The sequence below is a fragment of the Pholcus phalangioides genome, unplaced genomic scaffold (genome assembly GCF_987345545.1).
Source record: "Pholcus phalangioides strain wild (caught in Gottingen) unplaced genomic scaffold, Ppha-v1.0 ptg000009l_1, whole genome shotgun sequence".
Lineage (NCBI taxonomy): Eukaryota > Metazoa > Arthropoda > Arachnida > Araneae > Pholcidae > Pholcus > Pholcus phalangioides.
Genome location: NW_028301602.1, coordinates 20,043,007 through 20,060,855, shown reverse-complemented (window position 1 = coordinate 20,060,855; position 17,849 = coordinate 20,043,007). Strand labels below are relative to the sequence as shown.

At 34.3% G+C, this 17,849-nt stretch overlaps 1 protein-coding gene across 1 annotated transcript; it reads left to right on the top strand.

Annotated features, from left to right (window-relative positions):
* Positions 1–1,041: 1,041 nt before the first annotated feature.
* mRpS5 (mitochondrial ribosomal protein S5) lies at positions 1,042–16,424 on the top strand. Its single transcript, XM_089235723.1, has 11 exons — positions 1,042–1,165; positions 1,363–1,488; positions 3,457–3,582; positions 3,798–4,025; positions 4,831–4,865; positions 6,118–6,208; positions 7,267–7,313; positions 10,548–10,605; positions 12,500–12,562; positions 13,613–13,752; positions 15,993–16,424. The coding sequence occupies exons 1-11, from the start codon at positions 1,093–1,095 to the stop codon at positions 16,374–16,376; spliced, it is 1,371 nt and encodes a 456-aa protein (XP_089091849.1). The 5' UTR covers positions 1,042–1,092; the 3' UTR covers positions 16,377–16,424.
* The last annotated feature ends 1,425 nt before the right edge of the window (positions 16,425–17,849 follow it).

The window sequence follows — 17,849 nt, the reverse complement described above, 5'->3', positions numbered from 1 at the left end:
CAGAGAGCAACAGTCCTACAACGATAAATCATTCAATCATAACACTTCACTCATAGTTAGAAAAACTAGTGGCAGATGGCAGCACTACACATAACAAGCATTACAGAGAAACAACAAAAACTTCACGTCAGGTTTCACTACACGTACACGCACATTCCCGCATGTACCGATTCGTTGGGGGTTCCGCGAGGGGGGATGTGGGCGGGGTGCATGTGTGGTGTAGCAGTAGTAGGTAGGGCCTCCAGAAAATGGCTCGGGGATCCATGATGTTCTTAAGTCAGCCACCTCGTTGGGCAATTTGCCTGTTGTGGCGTTGTATTTGTGTCCTGCTTGAAGGCAACCAGAGTTCTGGTTTTCTGTGAATTTTGACGATGATTGGTCAAAGCGTATGAATAGTTGTGGGGGACAAACACACATTTTACAAATAGCCCCCGCCCAAAAAAATGATGAAATAATTCCGGAAACCAGATTTTAAGGACAAAGGGAAAAAGTTTCAAAGTCATATGAGCAGGGTTATCCAGATTTAAAAACTCCAAAATGAGTACTCACGCTTGTGCCGCAATAGTAACAACCCATTTATCTCTGTAGATGGCAGATGGCACCACTGCACTTGAACCCGAATAGGGTAACATGGATTACCAGATTCCGAAAAATAAAAATGAGGGCACGTTCGGAATGCCATTTTCATATTTTCACAACAGATGGGCCCCTGATTGATTTAATGTATTTGTGTATGTATGAATTGACAATCATCATCATCATGCCCCCCCCCCCCCTATGACTGTCAACTCTATCTCCGCCTATGATCGAAATGAAAATGGTCCTCCTCTAAACGAAATTCCTGGCTGCGGGTTTGATTAAAATATATGACGTCTGATATAAACATCACTATCAGTAACATTACTCGGAATCGGAGTCGTTCGTAAGTCGATAGCAGCTGCAGATACCGCCCTCATTTCATCGGCCATTTTAAAATTGAATATAAACTTGCTCTTCGTTTGGCAACATCTATAAAGTCCTCGATGCATCTGTTCAGTCGATACAAAGTCCACACCGGACTTTGTTTACATTTTACAACAACAACTGTGGAACATGGCGGCGGCCTTCCGCCAGTGCTTATGCTGGACCCTGCCGAAATATCAGCAAACACTTATTGTATCAACCGGTAAATAAATTTGAAATAGATTTTTTGAGATAAAATAAGAGCCACAATTTGAATTAAACGATGAGAAATTTAATGGTTTATTTAATTTACATATCCGGGCTGTTTATAATGAGACATTTTTCTTTTCTTTTTTAAACTTAAAAGTGATAAATATGTATTTGAAATTAAATTATATATTTTTTTTCTAATGGATTCAGGACTGAGAATTGAACACTACAGCACTGTAGGGAATGTGAGGAGAGAAACAAGTGCATTGCTCTATCCTTTGATTGAATCTAACTTAGTTGAGTCCATCAGAAACAGCAGCACTTTCTTGTCTAGAAGTAAGTTGGTTTTTTTTTTGTTCAAAATGATCCATTGGTTTCACGTGTGAAGCATTTATTTTTTACATGAAAATAAGCATATTTGTTGTTATTGTGTAAAAATTAACAAAAGTTCGAGTCCCATCAAGAGTTGAGAGAAATAATTTCGGGTAAATTCCCAATATACGGTATTCCGCGATTTGGTGACTTTTTTTTTTATCGCCAAACCTGCTTTAGCACTAGGGTTACCCAAAAACGATTAAAAACATGTGAAAAAAATTATACGCATTAAATATATTAATAATAATTGTTATTTAATCAATAAACGTCTGTAGACCGTACTTCATACTGGCGTGCCACGCAAATGGCTTTGCCACCAAGTTTATGCTGGTCGCACTGAAAAGAGGTGGGCCCCTGTCCCCAGACCTGAAAATATCAACCTCGGACCACCAGAAAGGCTACGGCAAGGCGCTGTACACTAGGGTTACGAACACCCAAAAACGATTGAAAAGGCCCACTAACACAGGCCCATCTCCATACGGAAGTTGATAACACTTCTCTGCCCTTGAAATTGTAGACGGTGCAGATACATTAAATCTACGTGATTAGCCATAACATGGGGGAAAAACAGGAAATAGCGTGTAAAAACGGCATGGGAAAAAAACAAAGCCTACTTTGAGGAAAACGAAATTGTAACAATAAGCTGGAAAAGAAAATCAGGTGCAGTGGTGCCATCTATGTTTTAGGACTTGGAAGAATTAGGTTGGCCACATATCGCTGTTTTGGCGCATACAAAAATTTGCCAACAAAATGGTATACCATATATTGCGAATTGGCCAAAACAAAATCATTCATTTGAATGTCCACTCAGATCAATTTAAAATGCTACATATCCCTCAAAACACCTGCCAGGTGCTTACACACTACGCACCTTGTTTGGGATGCTCTAGGACCTAGAAGCCACTACTATTCTACAGTACAGTGCAATGTTTGTAGAAGTTTGTTCTGCCAACATGCTCGTTATTCAAATCGCTCATATATGCAATCAAACTTCCTCATAGGAAATAATAGAAACTTGGATGATACGTTTGACATAATTCATTCACATAATAATGACTAATAAAAACGGCATTCAATCAATAATAAAACATGCTAATAATATAAATAATATCTAATAAAATATATGTTGTATAACGTTTCGTTGTATAACCAGCGTTTCTCAACCTTTTTTGACTGATGGAGCCCTTTTTAGTAAAAAAAATTCTATGGCAGAGCCCTATAGGCCAATTTTTTAATTTATCAAAATTATTGATTTATTTTTTCTAATCAAAAATATTTATAATTAATTTTTTTAATTGTAGTTTTTATATTTTTCTCGAGCGGCCGCGGAGCCCCTGGAAAGTGCACGAGGAGCACCAGTTGAGAACCGCTGATCTACATATAAAGAAACATTCTCTGATGCATGCCCTATGTTTTCCAATTATTGGAATTTGCTTGGAAATGGTAGTGTAAATATAGGTCGTGCTGTCTGTATATAGGAGTGTTTCGTATCTTTGACGAGTGTTTCATATAAACTTTTTCCAAGCTGGAAAAAAGTTGGAACCTACCACTCGCAAAATGTTAATACTGATTGCTGTTAATCCCCCCCCCCTTTGAATATACAGCAATCCTCTGAATTTTACCAACAGGTGGGACCAACAATAACTGTGTAAGTCAAGGTATTATTTTGCATCCAAATACATCTAAATATTTGTTAAATGGCTAAATTTAAGGGACTAGCACACGACCAGATTATCGAAAGTCTACTGTATATTTAGGTTTTAAATTTAAAGTACACATACACATTACACACCACTGCCACTACCATGCATTTCAAGCTGATATGTTGAAATATTTGCTCATAACTTAGATTACTTGTAACCTGAAATACCACTGTGTGTGAAACAATGTATTTGCATATTTGAATCACAAATATTGAAAATATTTCAGCTTCTGCTGAACAGTTATGGAAAGGTGTCACCAGTGTCAGTGCTGCTGGAAGAAAAAAAGGAAGAGGGAAGCGTATGGGCCAGAGAAGAGTTGTAGATCTCAATAGAGGTCAAGTCATAGGATTTGGTAAGAATTCTTCTCTTCTTAGTCTCTGTTATTTCAACCATTGACTCTATTGTTATTGAAATTGTTCAAGCCCATGTGATACTGCAAAATATTTTTTATGGCTTTTCCCATCATTATCCCTCGGGTTCATGGTTTTTTTTTTGCACATTGGATATTTATTAAGTTCTCGTCGATCATCTGTGGTTTTTTTCTTTTCTTTTTGTCGGCTGTAATAGGTAAAAAAAATATGCTGTGGCCAGGTTTGAATGCCCCAATCTTGCGTGGCAGAGAAGTTATTTCTCAGCGAGAGCTTCCACCAGACGAATCAAGGGAGAAGAGAATGTTAGAAATGAGAGATCGAATGAATGCCTTCAAACTTAATCGTATACATCCTCTTGAAAGAGGGTGGAGTGGAACTAGGTTGCCTGGACGTAGTCTCGGACCTCCTGATCCTGTTGGTGATGGTGAGAAATTATTTTTCAGTTTCCTCTCTTGCAATGCTTATGTACCGTAATTTTCATCATATAATCTGCAAACATTAAAAAAAAAATCTGAATTTCTTATGTTTTTTTGCCCAAAATATATTGAGAAATGAGATTTTCTCTCTCTGGATGTTATACTGAAACAAATCTTTGGAAAGAGAAATTGTTTGTCCCCTTGCAAGAAGACCCAGATTTGATTCCCAGAGGAGACAAAGATCTTTCAAAAGATTTGTTTCTGCATAACATCCAGAAAATCATATTTCTCAAAGTAATGTGTATAGGCAATTTGCATATCATTGTATATATATATTCCCCCCCCCCCCACTTGAGGACCATCAAAACCATACAAATATACAATACAATGAAACCATGAAGTGGATCAAGGTTTTTCTCTACAAAGATTGGCCCATACATGTTAAGTTGGCCCGCCCTCCTCTCCCAATTTTGGAACAAATTTTTTAACAAAAAACTTTACTCATCTTTGTATATACTCAAATGTGATTCATAAAAAATATTTCTAGATAACAGGTGACATGTAGAACAATTTACATTTTCTCTGAAGGAAAACGTAACCAACAGCCCCTTCCATTCCTTAAGACGTAGTGATGAATGGAATTTGCAAATGAGATTGTACACAAGCAATTACTTTTCTCTTCTTTTTTTTCATTTAATTTTTGAATTCATTATTATTGGTTTGTGCTTTTTTTTTCTTTTTCATTATTATTACTGAAGTTATTACTAAAAACGTTACTGCTTATTACTGTTGTATTTTTCATTTTTCATTCAGAAAAATTTGAAGGATTTGATTCTAGAGTCTTACACGTAAGTGATGTTGTTTTTATGTAACTTTTTTCTTTTTGTGTTGAAGATAATCATATATATACGCACACATCTCGCTATTTACGCATGCAAATTTAAAGGAAGGTATTACAGTAGAACTTCAATTATCAGAATAATTGGGACAAAGCTGTATTGATAAATCCAAATTCTAGCATAATTTAATATTCATGTGTATATAATTAGCATTGAACTAGCGTCATGTAGTTTTTATTTTAATTAGTATTCCATGGTTAACAACTTAATTTTCATTAGTAGGAAAATTTCAGATTTTGACGATACCTTATTGGTAATTAGGCTCGAGTTATATACGATAGTAGGCTCAGGTTATAAACAATATTTATTTTCACGTTATCACAACTGAGCCGATGGTTTCCCGCTTTCAGTCCACACATTTACTGTGGAATGGTGGTTAATATTCTCTGTGGTCTCCGGTAAGCATGGTTCACTCAAAAAATAAATGCACGTGCAAGCATGACTGTTATGATAAGATACTAGATGTAGCATTGTAGCCATGTGTATTTGCACTTAAAGTTTTCTTTTTTGATTCTGCTTGGAGAAAACTGTGGGCTGATTGTATTATTGAACATGGCTTTGAGGGGTTAGCTCATGAACATAACCAACATTTGACAAAGGAATTGTGTCCTTGAGAAAGATCATGGGGACTGGAGGTGAATGGGGATGATTTCAAGAACTAGTGGAAGAACATGGCCAGGAGTTGACTGTAGACAAACTGATGGATCTCCATTGCACGCAATGGCCAAAGCTTATGGCCATGTTTACTTATGGCATTATTAAAGAATTTCAAGTTTTGAGATATTTGAGAAACATTTCTAATGACATTAACTGGTTTCTGTACTACATGAGTATTTGAAGGATGGCAAATTGGGGTATACAGAACATTGTTTTAGTGAAAACGAAGTATCAATCAATCAACTACAAGAAACCTTTAAAAAACTCAATTTTGAGTTTTTTGTCAGTTAATGGGGTTTCTGAAAGAAAAAAAACAATTCAGTTGCTTATTTAGTATAAATTTAGTTTTCTATTTTTTAGTTATAAGTGATCTAAAGGTAAAGGGGGTCACAAATTGAGTAGAATAATTTTATCAGCATAAACTTGTGTGAAGTGATTTCGTTTTATTCAGTAAATTATTGTTTAATTTGGCAGTTCACATAATTTGAATGTGAAAAGCTGCTGTAAATTGTAATAGAAATTCTTATGTTGTTTTTGTTTCTAGTTCAGACCTATATTTAGAATGACTGGAATGAAAGGAAGGGTACGAAAACTATCTGCTTTTGTAGTTGTTGGAAATAAAAATGGTCTTGCAGGTAATGGTTGTTCATTAAAATTTTTGTTCCTACTTCTCACTATTTAAATCACTTGAAGTTATTCTACAAATGAATTACCAGAAAGTAGCTTATAGTAAAATTATTTGTTTCTTTTCATCTGTTTAAAATATGAATCATATTACTATAGATAGAAAAAGTCTTATTTACCTTTTGAACCTAACAGGGCCCAGGCTCTGCTTCTGCCACTGCCCCAAAGAAGGATGAGGCCATGTCAGATTTTAATTCAAGATAAAATTTACATGTAGAATAATCACTAATATAGAATCTCGATAATTATGCCATAAAATCATTAATAAAATTAAAAAATATCTAAAATAAAATCATTAAATCTAAAAAAGCCTGGCATATTTTTCATTGTTTGTTGTCTGTGTTCAGAAAAAATAATCAGATCTAAATTAAAGCCAGTCCAATTTATCGATCAAGTGTTAATCACAATTAAAAATTTCAGTTAATTACCCTGTAATTTAAATCAATCCAATTAATATTCTTCAATAAAAATGTGGCAAATTAAGTTTGATAGGGGTTTTAGATTTAACTAAAATTTATTGTCTCCACTTCTAACAGCAATATTCTTATTTGGAGAAGCATTAGCCCCACCCCCAGTGCCATTTAAGGTTGCAACACACACTCTTTAAGATATTTTCCTACAGTTTCCAAGAGAGGGAGGGAAGCAGCATTATTAAGATTGAAAATAATTTTGGAATCAGTGACCAAACTGAGAAATATAACTAATTTTCTCTAAAACAAATCAATAAGATTCAAGTGATAAAAGTGATTCAAGTGATAAAAGTGATTCAAGTTCAATAAGATACAAGTTTCTGGACTTGACAAAAAGTTCAGTATATTGAACTGCTTCTAACAGGCTGCCTTAATTTCTTCATCTATTTCAGTATTTGTTTAGGTTTTAGAAATGACTGCGAGAAATAAATAAAAGAAATTTTTATAGCAACAACCAACAATATTATATAGTCATCAATAATATTTTCTCACTCCTAATATATGTGCATTTTTTCTCATACATCATTCATTTTCTATAGGATTTGCTGTTTCAAAGTCAAGCAGTGGGAACACTGCAGCTCATAATGTAAGTATTTATATATTTTTTACTGATGAAATTTATTCCAAATAACATTTAATGTGATATTTTGGGGTTTAAAAAGTAATGCGAAAAATCTTTTTGTCATCTAGACCAGTCATCTGGGAGTGTATTTTGAAGTAAATTCTTTTGTCATGAAACAAAATAGTAAAGATTTTTAGATGAATACAGTCTCAACCCCTGCTATTCCACCAAGCACCTTCTCTGGCCATATAGCTATATTGCAATTTACTGCCATTAATGAACCGGGTTGGAAATGAAGGTGCTATCAAGTTCATTACAGAAAATATCTTATCTATATCCTCCCTTGGGTTTGAACCCACTTTACCGCGCACCAACTCCAGTCATATATTGTCATACAGCAATTTCCAACCAGTAGAGTTGGGTGAGAAATGAAGGTACAATCTATCTGTGGTAGCCCAGATTTTGTTGGTAAAGAATTTTCTTCTAACATTCTATGCCTAGATTTGAACCCGTGGACCTTCACAGTAACCTTCATAGTGGAAGACAAGCATCTTACTACCACGCTACTCAGGCACCTCACTCAACTCCTGCTATAACAAATCTTTGGATTTAGCCAGGGCCATAACTGAGATTTCTGTGAGGGAGGTGTGGGGGTGGTACAGACATGATTTAGCCACTCCCACCACTGTCAAATTTTTGTGATTTTATAACAGTATTTTTGTTCTTTCCTAATACAGGCAAACTTGGTTAATTCAAATTTTTGGGTATTTTAAAAAAATGTCAAATTTCAAAATTCTGTCAAAGTTTATATTAACCTGAAGTTTCTGAATTTATTTTAAAAGATACTTTGAACTCTTCTCTATATACGATAAAAAACCAGAAATGTTTGAATCAATTTTTATCTGATATTTTTGCAAATAAGAACTGTTCCATTTATGGAACATTGACCTTCAAACGGTTAAGGGTTTTTATTTTTCGTAAAAGTATAGCTACATTGATGAGTTGGATAATTTGAATTTTGGATAATTCAATCATTTTCCTGTCTGCTTGAGCTTATATTCAAACTTGGATAATTCGAAGTTCGACTGTATTTGCCACCCCCTAAAGTTTGCCACTTGGGGGCAGTTGCTGCTTTTGCCTTTACCTCTAGTTTCAGCCCTGAATATAACGAACTGGTGTTTGGTCCCCTCAGATTTTCTGTATGCAGATATATGCCTATATAGCGATACTCAAGGGACTGGAGAAAATTTCATTATAGAGGAGTTAGTGTCTATAGTATTCTGTCTATAACGATATGATAATGCGTGTAAGGACCAAAGAGTAATATTGTTATATAGACAATTACCATTATTGAGGGTATCATTACATAAGATTTTCACTGGTGTACACAATGTAATTTTATTTGGCTATATTGAATCCCAAATGTATGGAAGTCTCATATAATGAACTTATACCTGCCAATGTCTTTCACTGAAAATTTCTTAATTGTCAAGTTTTACTGTTTCAAAATAGAAATCATCTGTTTTTTCTTTTTTCTTACATAAAAACGTGTTTACTGATTGCAGTCAAACTCTGATTTAACCACCATTATTTCACTGAATTTTGGCACTATAAAGAGTTTGACAATATATCAAATCAGGGTTTAACTCATTTAAGATGTTTTCAACCTTTTCTTAGATGCAAGCACTCATCATCAAAAAAAGAACACCCTTACGGCAAGTTTGGCATATGTATGCATGTAATCAGGATTTCAGCCCTTGAATGCAATTTGTACAAGGTATCTAATTGGAACGTTTTCATCAAGTGCTCATGAGCACAAAATCAGAGAGGAGCATCGAACACTCTGGGTGCTTCAAGGAACACCAGGTTGAAGATGCCTAGTTTCACATGAAAAAGCATCGAAATGGAAGATTTGTTCACTGAAAATTTCTGTGACATGGGAGGGCATTATAACAGGGGTCAACTGAATATATGTTACCCTAAATGTGATAAATAAATATGGTTATGGTTAATGTGATAAAAATATGGTTATTATACATAAATAACTGATTATTATGCATACTTATCAAGTATATTTTGGTTTGATATATTTCCCTACATTCATCACTTTTACCGACAATTATGCATAATATGCAAGCATCGCATTGTTGGTAAACATGATAAATCTATCTACTATATGATATACTATTCATGATAATTCATACATGTATTGTATCATTAGGATATGATTTTAAAATTTATTATCATTATATCGGTATGATCATAAAATTTTTATTATATCAGGGTATAATAAACCTATTATCCCTGCCGACTATATTCATCACATTTCTTGACTCATTTGTAATTTTTTTTTCATATTTACCAAATTCACGAATTGCATTGGTATTATGAATAATCGCTGGTGAAGGCGATAAATTTCAAGTATTTATCAAATTTACCAACGACACTTGGTTATTAAGCATAATCGCAGATAAAAGTGATAATTTTTTTCAGTATTTATCAAATTTACCAATGACGCTTGGGTATTATGCATATCTGCCGGTAAAAAGTGATGTTTATCAAACTTACCTAGTCGATTGGTAAGTATGCATAATAACCAGTTTGTTTGTGTATGTAGCTGTAGTATTTCATATTATGTTCTTTTTCTCTATCGCCACTAGATGGCACTGCTTACACAATTATTATCTGTGTTATTTTTCCCGCCTTTTGAGGCAGATGTTCTTTTGTATTGGCTCGAGTCAGTCGTACCTTTGCTTCATCTCATTAATAAACATTTTTTTTAATCGTAATTTAAACCTTTGCATTCTCCTTATATAACGGCGCATTCATCGTTCGTATACACAGTTATTATGTATAATAACTAATTTATAACATTTATCGTAACATATATATTAATCCATTTACATTATCACAACATTTTCTACTGTTAGCTCATCATATTATTCTTCTAGGTAAAGACTATTTGAGGAATGGGACACTAAAGCTCAAAGTTTTAAAAGTTAGGGATAAAACTTTCTTGTGGTCATTTCAGTTAAAATATAAAAGCGATTTTGATCTTTTTTCCCCATATAGACAAGATCAAGCAAAAACTGCCAAGCTTTATTGCATTGGTTTAACTGACCCTCTTCCTCCTTTTTACCAGGCATTGAATACTAATCATAGCATTATATTTATTTGTTGTCTAATGCGCTAAATAATTTATTCAGGTTCTTACTACGGCTAATGTTTTGAATATCTTATCATTGTTTTCCCTTGCAGGCCAAAAATAAAGCTGCTAAGGTTCTTCGACACATTGACAGATATAAAGACCATACTGGTTAGAATATAATTTTTATGTCATATTCTACATGTATTCTGATATATTGTAGACATTTATACCAGGTTTGACACTAACATGCAGTGCTTTCACTTCAATTGATTGACTGCGCTGACATTACTTGTAGATCTAATGTAAAGTTTTTTTTGAAAAGAAAGTACAAAAGGGGGGGGGGAAGAAGAACCATTCTTATATCTAATGCAGAAGTTCCCAGTGTTTTTGTTCATGTGAAACCTTTGGTGGTTATAAGTTTTGGTAACTCAAACAACAATAATATCTTTCCAATATGGATATCTTTTTGCAGGGTACCCAGTGACTGGTAAAATCAGGAAAAATTTAAAATATGTAACAAATCAATGAAATATGCAAATATTTTAGAAAATTCAGAGTAAAAAATCTGAATGAATTAAAATATAATGTAAGCAAAAACAAAACTTTTGCAAGGTTGAAAATTTTGAGTTATACTTCTTTCTTCACAAGTTTTTTTCCTTCAAACAATAATCAGGTATACAGTCGGCCCCCCGTATTCGCTGGGGTTACGTTCCAGGAGTGACCGCGAATACGGGAAATCCGCGAATAACCGAAACCATACTTTTTTTTGTATATCTCGTCTATTGAACAGCATGAGAAGTACAGGGTAACGCAGAGGTGTAAGGGAATGTAAAAGAGGGTGCAGAAATTGTTGGCGATGTTTTCTGAAAGAACATTGTGATTTCTATTTGCAGTTTCTTCTTCATATCATCAAGTATGTTGGGATATGATGACAAGGCTTCCTCTACCAATTTTTCTACATGTGAAGAGCATACCATAGAGGGATCTATGCCATGAAAACAATCTATTGCTGATTTGAGCGTGCGAAGCACTTCCGCTATGTTACTCATGGTGAACTTGTCTTCTACTTTTTTATATTGATCTTCTTCATCTGGTACCGCTTGAGTTTCAGGAGCAGTCAACTGCATTAATTGTTCTTCGATCAATACCTCTGAACTGCTATTAATTAGCTGTTCGAGACTTATATATCTATATCATTGAACCATTCTCCACTCACTTGTTTCGCTAACGTGAAATGTCTCTTAAGTTGGCTCTGTAGAATTGGTTGTGTCCTTTAGCGCACATTGTGGCCAATGGGGTTAATCCAACCCGAGGTGACCGTTTCTCTCTTGGGAGTTGCCACGGCTCTAGTGATGACAGTAATGCCATTAGCGAGCCATTCTAAAAATGCACAACTCAAGTTTTGTAAACAAAACACATCAATGACAATTTCTGAGTGTTGCAAAAAAAATTTCCAGAAAGGAAAAAACCCCGCGAATATGGGGGGGGGCCGACTGTATTTTGCTTTGCTGGGGACCCTGTATTGAAATGTCAAAGAAAAATTTTTACAACTTTTCGTACCAGAATTTCACGAAACACTGTAAAAAAATCTTCCCAAGATTCTGCTGTACCACTAGTGGGAGACCTATGATCTAAAGCTTTGACAGTACATTAGTTTACTTCATTAAGTTAGATATTATTGTATATCAATGTATTATCATTTTATTATTATCTATATTCAATTATTTATTTATTTGTATATTCAATTATTTATTTATTTGTATATTCAATTATTTATTTATTTGTATATTCAATTATTTATTTATGTATATTCATGTATATTCAATTATTTATTTATGTATATTCATGTATATTCAATTATTTATTTATGTATATTCATGTATATTCAATTATTTATTTATGTATATTCAATTATTTATTTATGTATATTCAATTATTTATTTATGTATATTCAATTATTTATTTATGTATATTCAATGAATACACAGTAAACTCTGATCCTCTCATCTTTAAAAAATATCTTAATGAAACGATTTTATTTCCAAATTGTTTTGTTTTTCAGTTCTGCATGATTTTCATGCATGTTTTGGAGCCCAAAATGTGTTTGTAAAGAAGAAGCCACAAGGTGTGTATCATAATGCTGCTTGTTTGCATTTAAAATAATGTACACTAGAATCTCACTAATCTGAACCCAGCTAATCCAAATGGCTCTTTAAAAAAAAATTATGTGTGCAAGAATGTTGAAGAGTTAACAGAAGAAAAGATTCATAAATTCTGTATTATAACATGTGATATTTTACATACAAGGATGGTTATTTTAAAAGGTATTAATCATTTACCATGTTATATGTTCTGAGCACTGGAAACATGAATGTGAAAAGAAAATATTTCAGTTGATTCAATCAATAACAATTTTTAGATGTTATAGAAGTACTTAACCCCTTCGTATACAAGCTGTTGGCAATAAATTTGAATCATCTGTGCTAGTCGTATAAGTGATAAATATGGTAGCCTGGTTCGCATTAAAAAAAGGAATAATGGTGGGGAGGAACAGTACAGACAGTGTATAATTAGATAAGAGAGATAAGAGATATACAAAAGCATTCTTTTTCACCCTCACTTATGTATTCTTTTTCTCACTTCCATGTGCAGTATATAGTAGAAGAATTAGTTCCGAGAAAGATACATTGTATGCAAGGGGAGAACAAGGAGGGGGAAACTAAGAAATGAGGGGGGAAACACGCAAGTTTGTTTCATAGGGTTGCAATAAAACTTTGTGATGAGGGAAAAAAAGGTTGAAGAAACGGGTTGAATTTATTCCACAGGCATTTGGATGCAATATTACATCCTTGATCATAAAGGAGATCAAACTAAATTAAAAAAATGTCCTTTTTGTGGGCAATGAAAATAAAATTTTCAATTTTTATTTCATTTCTTTGAAAAACTAAATTCAATCCAGAATATTTTTTTTTTGCAAAATAATGTTCTTTCCTAAATGCTCTTGATGTTTTGATAACCATTAATATGTTACATTAATGTTGTGAAATGATGATTTGTGTTTCCCACACAATTAAATACCCTGATTGATGGAATATTGTACAGTGAAATGGTTGATATTCATTTACCATGGGCCAACTTTAATTGCAAATGGGTGCTTTTATATAAATTTTTCTAGGATTTGGTCTCGTTTGTCACAGAGCAATTCGGGCTATTTGTGAAATGGTTGGAATCAAAGATTTATATGCAAAAATTGAAGGAAATCCAAAAAACACTCAAAATGTGACTAAAGCTTTCTTCATTGGACTCATGAGACAAGTAAGAATTTGAAGACGTGCAATTTACTAATACTTGTTTTGGACATAGTTTATTTTCAATGCTAATTTCAGTTTCAGTACATTTTATAACATATTGTGCTTGCAAATATAGCTCATTACTAGAATTATTCAAAATATTTACTTCCCCCCCCCCTCCCTTAAATAAACAGCATTGGATTTTGTTTGACTGGATAAATGAATGAATCCCTTAAGTGAATATTTTGCTTCTAATAGTAGGCTATCCATTTAGATAGGTTTGGTTGAATAAACTCTTTAGCAAAAAAAAACAAAGCAACCCTAAAAAATGCCATGATGATTTCCAAAAAATTTCACATGCAAATTCCTTTGTACCAAGTATGTAGATGAATAAATTTTCAAGGCCAGTGAATGTTAACTTCATAGTGCACATTTCTACTGTGCAACTAGCATTGCATAAAACATGTGACAATTGCACAAATGGTTTATCTTTTCTTGTCATTGGCATTGCAGTTCCTGGAAGACATAACAAGTAACTGTGTTGCTACATTGCCAAAGACCTTATAGCCAATTGTACGACTTTGAATGCGGAAAAGTCATGCATCCCGTTATTCTGGATATGTGAAGCTTGCTGGTCATACCAAGTAATAGGCTGCCACCTGCACTGTACGGACACGGCTGTGCGAAGAGGTGCTGGCAGCAATGGTTGCTGCAAGGAACTTCTACAAAATAAAGGCTCTGGAAGGCCAAGGCGTATGAAGGCAAGATCGAATGACTGTGCAATAGGTCTAAGTTGCCCCAACGGCATAATTGTCTGCTATCCAATATGCTACAGCCTCATCCATACCACCCACGGTATCTTACATCTCACGGCACTTGACTGAAATGGGGATATACTCGCAGTGGTCTTTAAGATGTCTGCCTTTAACCCCACAACTTCGGCACAGTCGTTTAGAGTGGTGTCATAGCTGATTGTCATGGCTGCCAGCAGACTAGCATCGCATAGTATTCAGCAATGAATCCTGCTTCAGTCTTGGAGCAGATGACCATCAGATCTATGTGTGGAGAGGCTGGTCCCAATCAGCCTTTGTTTTACAAAGACATACAGCCATTACCCCTGGTGTAGGATGCTATCTTTCACGATAGCAGGTCTTCCTCTAATCATCCTATGTACAACTTTAATTACTCAACAATACATTGATGGCATCCTTTGGCCGGTTATGTTACCCTTCGTGGCATATCATCCTGGGGCTATTTTTCCAACAAGATAATGCCAAGCTCTGTATGGCACACATATCTCTGGAATTCCTCCGTGCTGTTGATACTCTTCCTTGGCCTGCAAGGTCACCAGACTTTTCGCCAATCGAACATGTATGAGACATAGTAAGCCGCCAGATTCAGGCACCCCAAAATGTTGCAGATCTGCAGCAACAATTGATAAATTCTTAGCAATATGTATCGCAAGATGAGATTAGGAATCTGTATATCAATGTGTAAAGCATGCATTGCCACCACCAGTGGGGGGGTTCACCAATTACTAATTTGAGCATTCAATGTGCAATTGCTATTTATGGATCCTACGGCTTTGAATTTTTAATCATTTCGTTATCTACGTATGAGCTTCATAACACATATTTCATTTCAATCAAAACAGTCACTTTCTTCATGGTACTTTGTTTTCTTTCCTAAAGAGTGTATTTATACACGTGAAAAAAAAACTGTAAAGGGACAAGTCTAAATTATTACCTACATATGAATTTATGATTACTGTAAAAGTATCAAATTCATTAAATGAGGTATATTTTAGCAAATTTGTAAAAAAAAATTTAATAACTATCATTATATATTCCTTTCACTTGTCTCACCAATAGGTTGGTGTGCTAACGTTTCAATGATTGACTTCCTGCAGCAGCAATGTGTTCTATGATCATCTTGTTATTTCTGTTGTACCTCCTTGTCAGAATCCTTTGCATTCAGGGTGCAACAGAAATTGTAACAAAGAATGACAATAGAATATATTTCTGCTACAGAAACTGTCTTTCCCCACATCTCAGCGAGTCACGTGAAACAAAAAATTGTGAAACACAGTCATTTAGAATCGACGAGTCCATGTCTGATTAGCCCTTGTGTGCAGAAAATGAGTGCAGTGCAACAAAAATTTAAAAATTCCATGTGGTTAACTTTTCTTGTTCTGTTTAAAGATGTAAAAGTTTAATTTTTTGTGGCCGTGTTTTATGTATTTTTTTTTTCTTCCTTCTGTTTAAGAAATCCTATAAGCAGCTTGCAGAAGAGAAAGGTCTGTATGTGATAGAAATGCGCAAAGAAAGAGACAATTATCCAGAAATTGTTGGAACGCCTACTAGATGTCGTACTGAAGAAGAGATAGCCGTGGATGAAAATCTTGACTTTAAGTTACATGTGCATAATGAAAAGGTTGAGGAATTCAGAAAGCCATTTGAGCCACACTTCAAGAACCATCCGGGTCATCTTAAACGGGTTAAAGACTCAGAGTTTTTGAGAAACAGTCATGATGTGCGTATCCAACTACTAGCAAAGTATGGTGGCCTTGAAAGCTTTCTGACAATCAAAGAGAAAGAAAAACAAGCACAAGAAGTTGTAGAATCTGTCACAGCTGCTGAAGCAAGCTGAGCTTATGTGTATAAATGGAAGCAAATAAATACATTCAGGTTTACTCAATTAAGACCAAGTATTATCTATTATTTATACAAAAATTGTCATGTTTTGAAACCAGGCAAAGTTTCTAATTTTTGTGATAATATCTATTAGTTGTATGGGTAGTCTTGAAGAGCATGAATTGTGCAAGTATTTTCTAACCAGGGCTTGACAAATCCCAGGCCACCACGCCATAGTGTCTAAAATTTTATGTGTGGTCACTACAGTGTCTCAAAAAAGTTTATTTTGAACTGTTTCACTTGAGGAAAATATGCTTGGCTCGTAAGAAATTTGTCCTGGTACTTAACCCTTTCAGCAGAAATTAGAAATCACTAACCCCCCTCTCCAGCAAAATGTCATATCTTTTTTAATTAAGTAGGTTTTCCTTCAGATTTTTAACAGGTGCAAACCAAGGGATATAGAGAAAAGTTTTCCATTGAGAAATAATTTTTACAAAATGTCAATGCTAAAATAAGAGGCTTTTATGGAGATGAGATATCGAGTCATGGCTGCTTAAAAGGGTTAAAATTATATTTTGGTTGTGATCGAACTTAATTTATTGTGCGAGACTATTCTTCACCATAAATCCAAACACATCAGGAAGAACTGGGACATATACAAAACCCACCTTTAATGAGAACACACTATTGAGACACAAACCTTTTGCAGAGTTATTTAAACCCTCTCAAATGTTTTTTCCCCTTCTCTTTCAGTGAAATTTATTTTTTCTTCTCCCATGCAAGGATTCACCAGAAGTGGAAATGGGTTTTTCAAGAAAACACGGAAAAAAGATTGCAATCTAACTAGAACATTTTCAAGCACAGTATTTCAGTTGCTTCTTGTTTTATATACGAATAGTTTTCTAATCCCCCCAGATGAGCTCAAGCCGGGTTTTCCTAGAAGTAAAACTTTTGTGCTGTGTGCAGCATGAAAACGCTGATTGGTAAAAAAAACCTGAATTTCAGGTTTTTAACCAATCAGCATTTTTACACTACACGCGTTGAAGAAACCTGCTCATAGGAAAACCCAGCTTTACATAGGAACAATTCCAAAAGTCTGAAATTCCTTTATAATAAAATTTTGTTTTAACGTAGTGATTTCTTTGGTCTCTTGGAGTTCATTATAACTGGATTTAACTGTATTTACACAAACAAGTTCTAATAATTCAATAACAATAGACTATGTAAATGTAGAGATACCTATAAGTAAATATTTATCATTAGAGTAGATAATTTTTGGCCAAGGAACAAAAAAAAGTATTTGTGTGTGTGTTATATGTATATTCATTTCTTTTGTTAAACTTACAAAGTTGTATAAACTGTCCCTAATGTAAGTAAAAATTTTTGTATCCGAGACATGGGTGCTGAATATTTTTTGGCACAAGTCTAAACACGCCAGTATTTAAAATCAATTTTTTTACATGAAACTCAAGCCGAAACACTTCAAAAC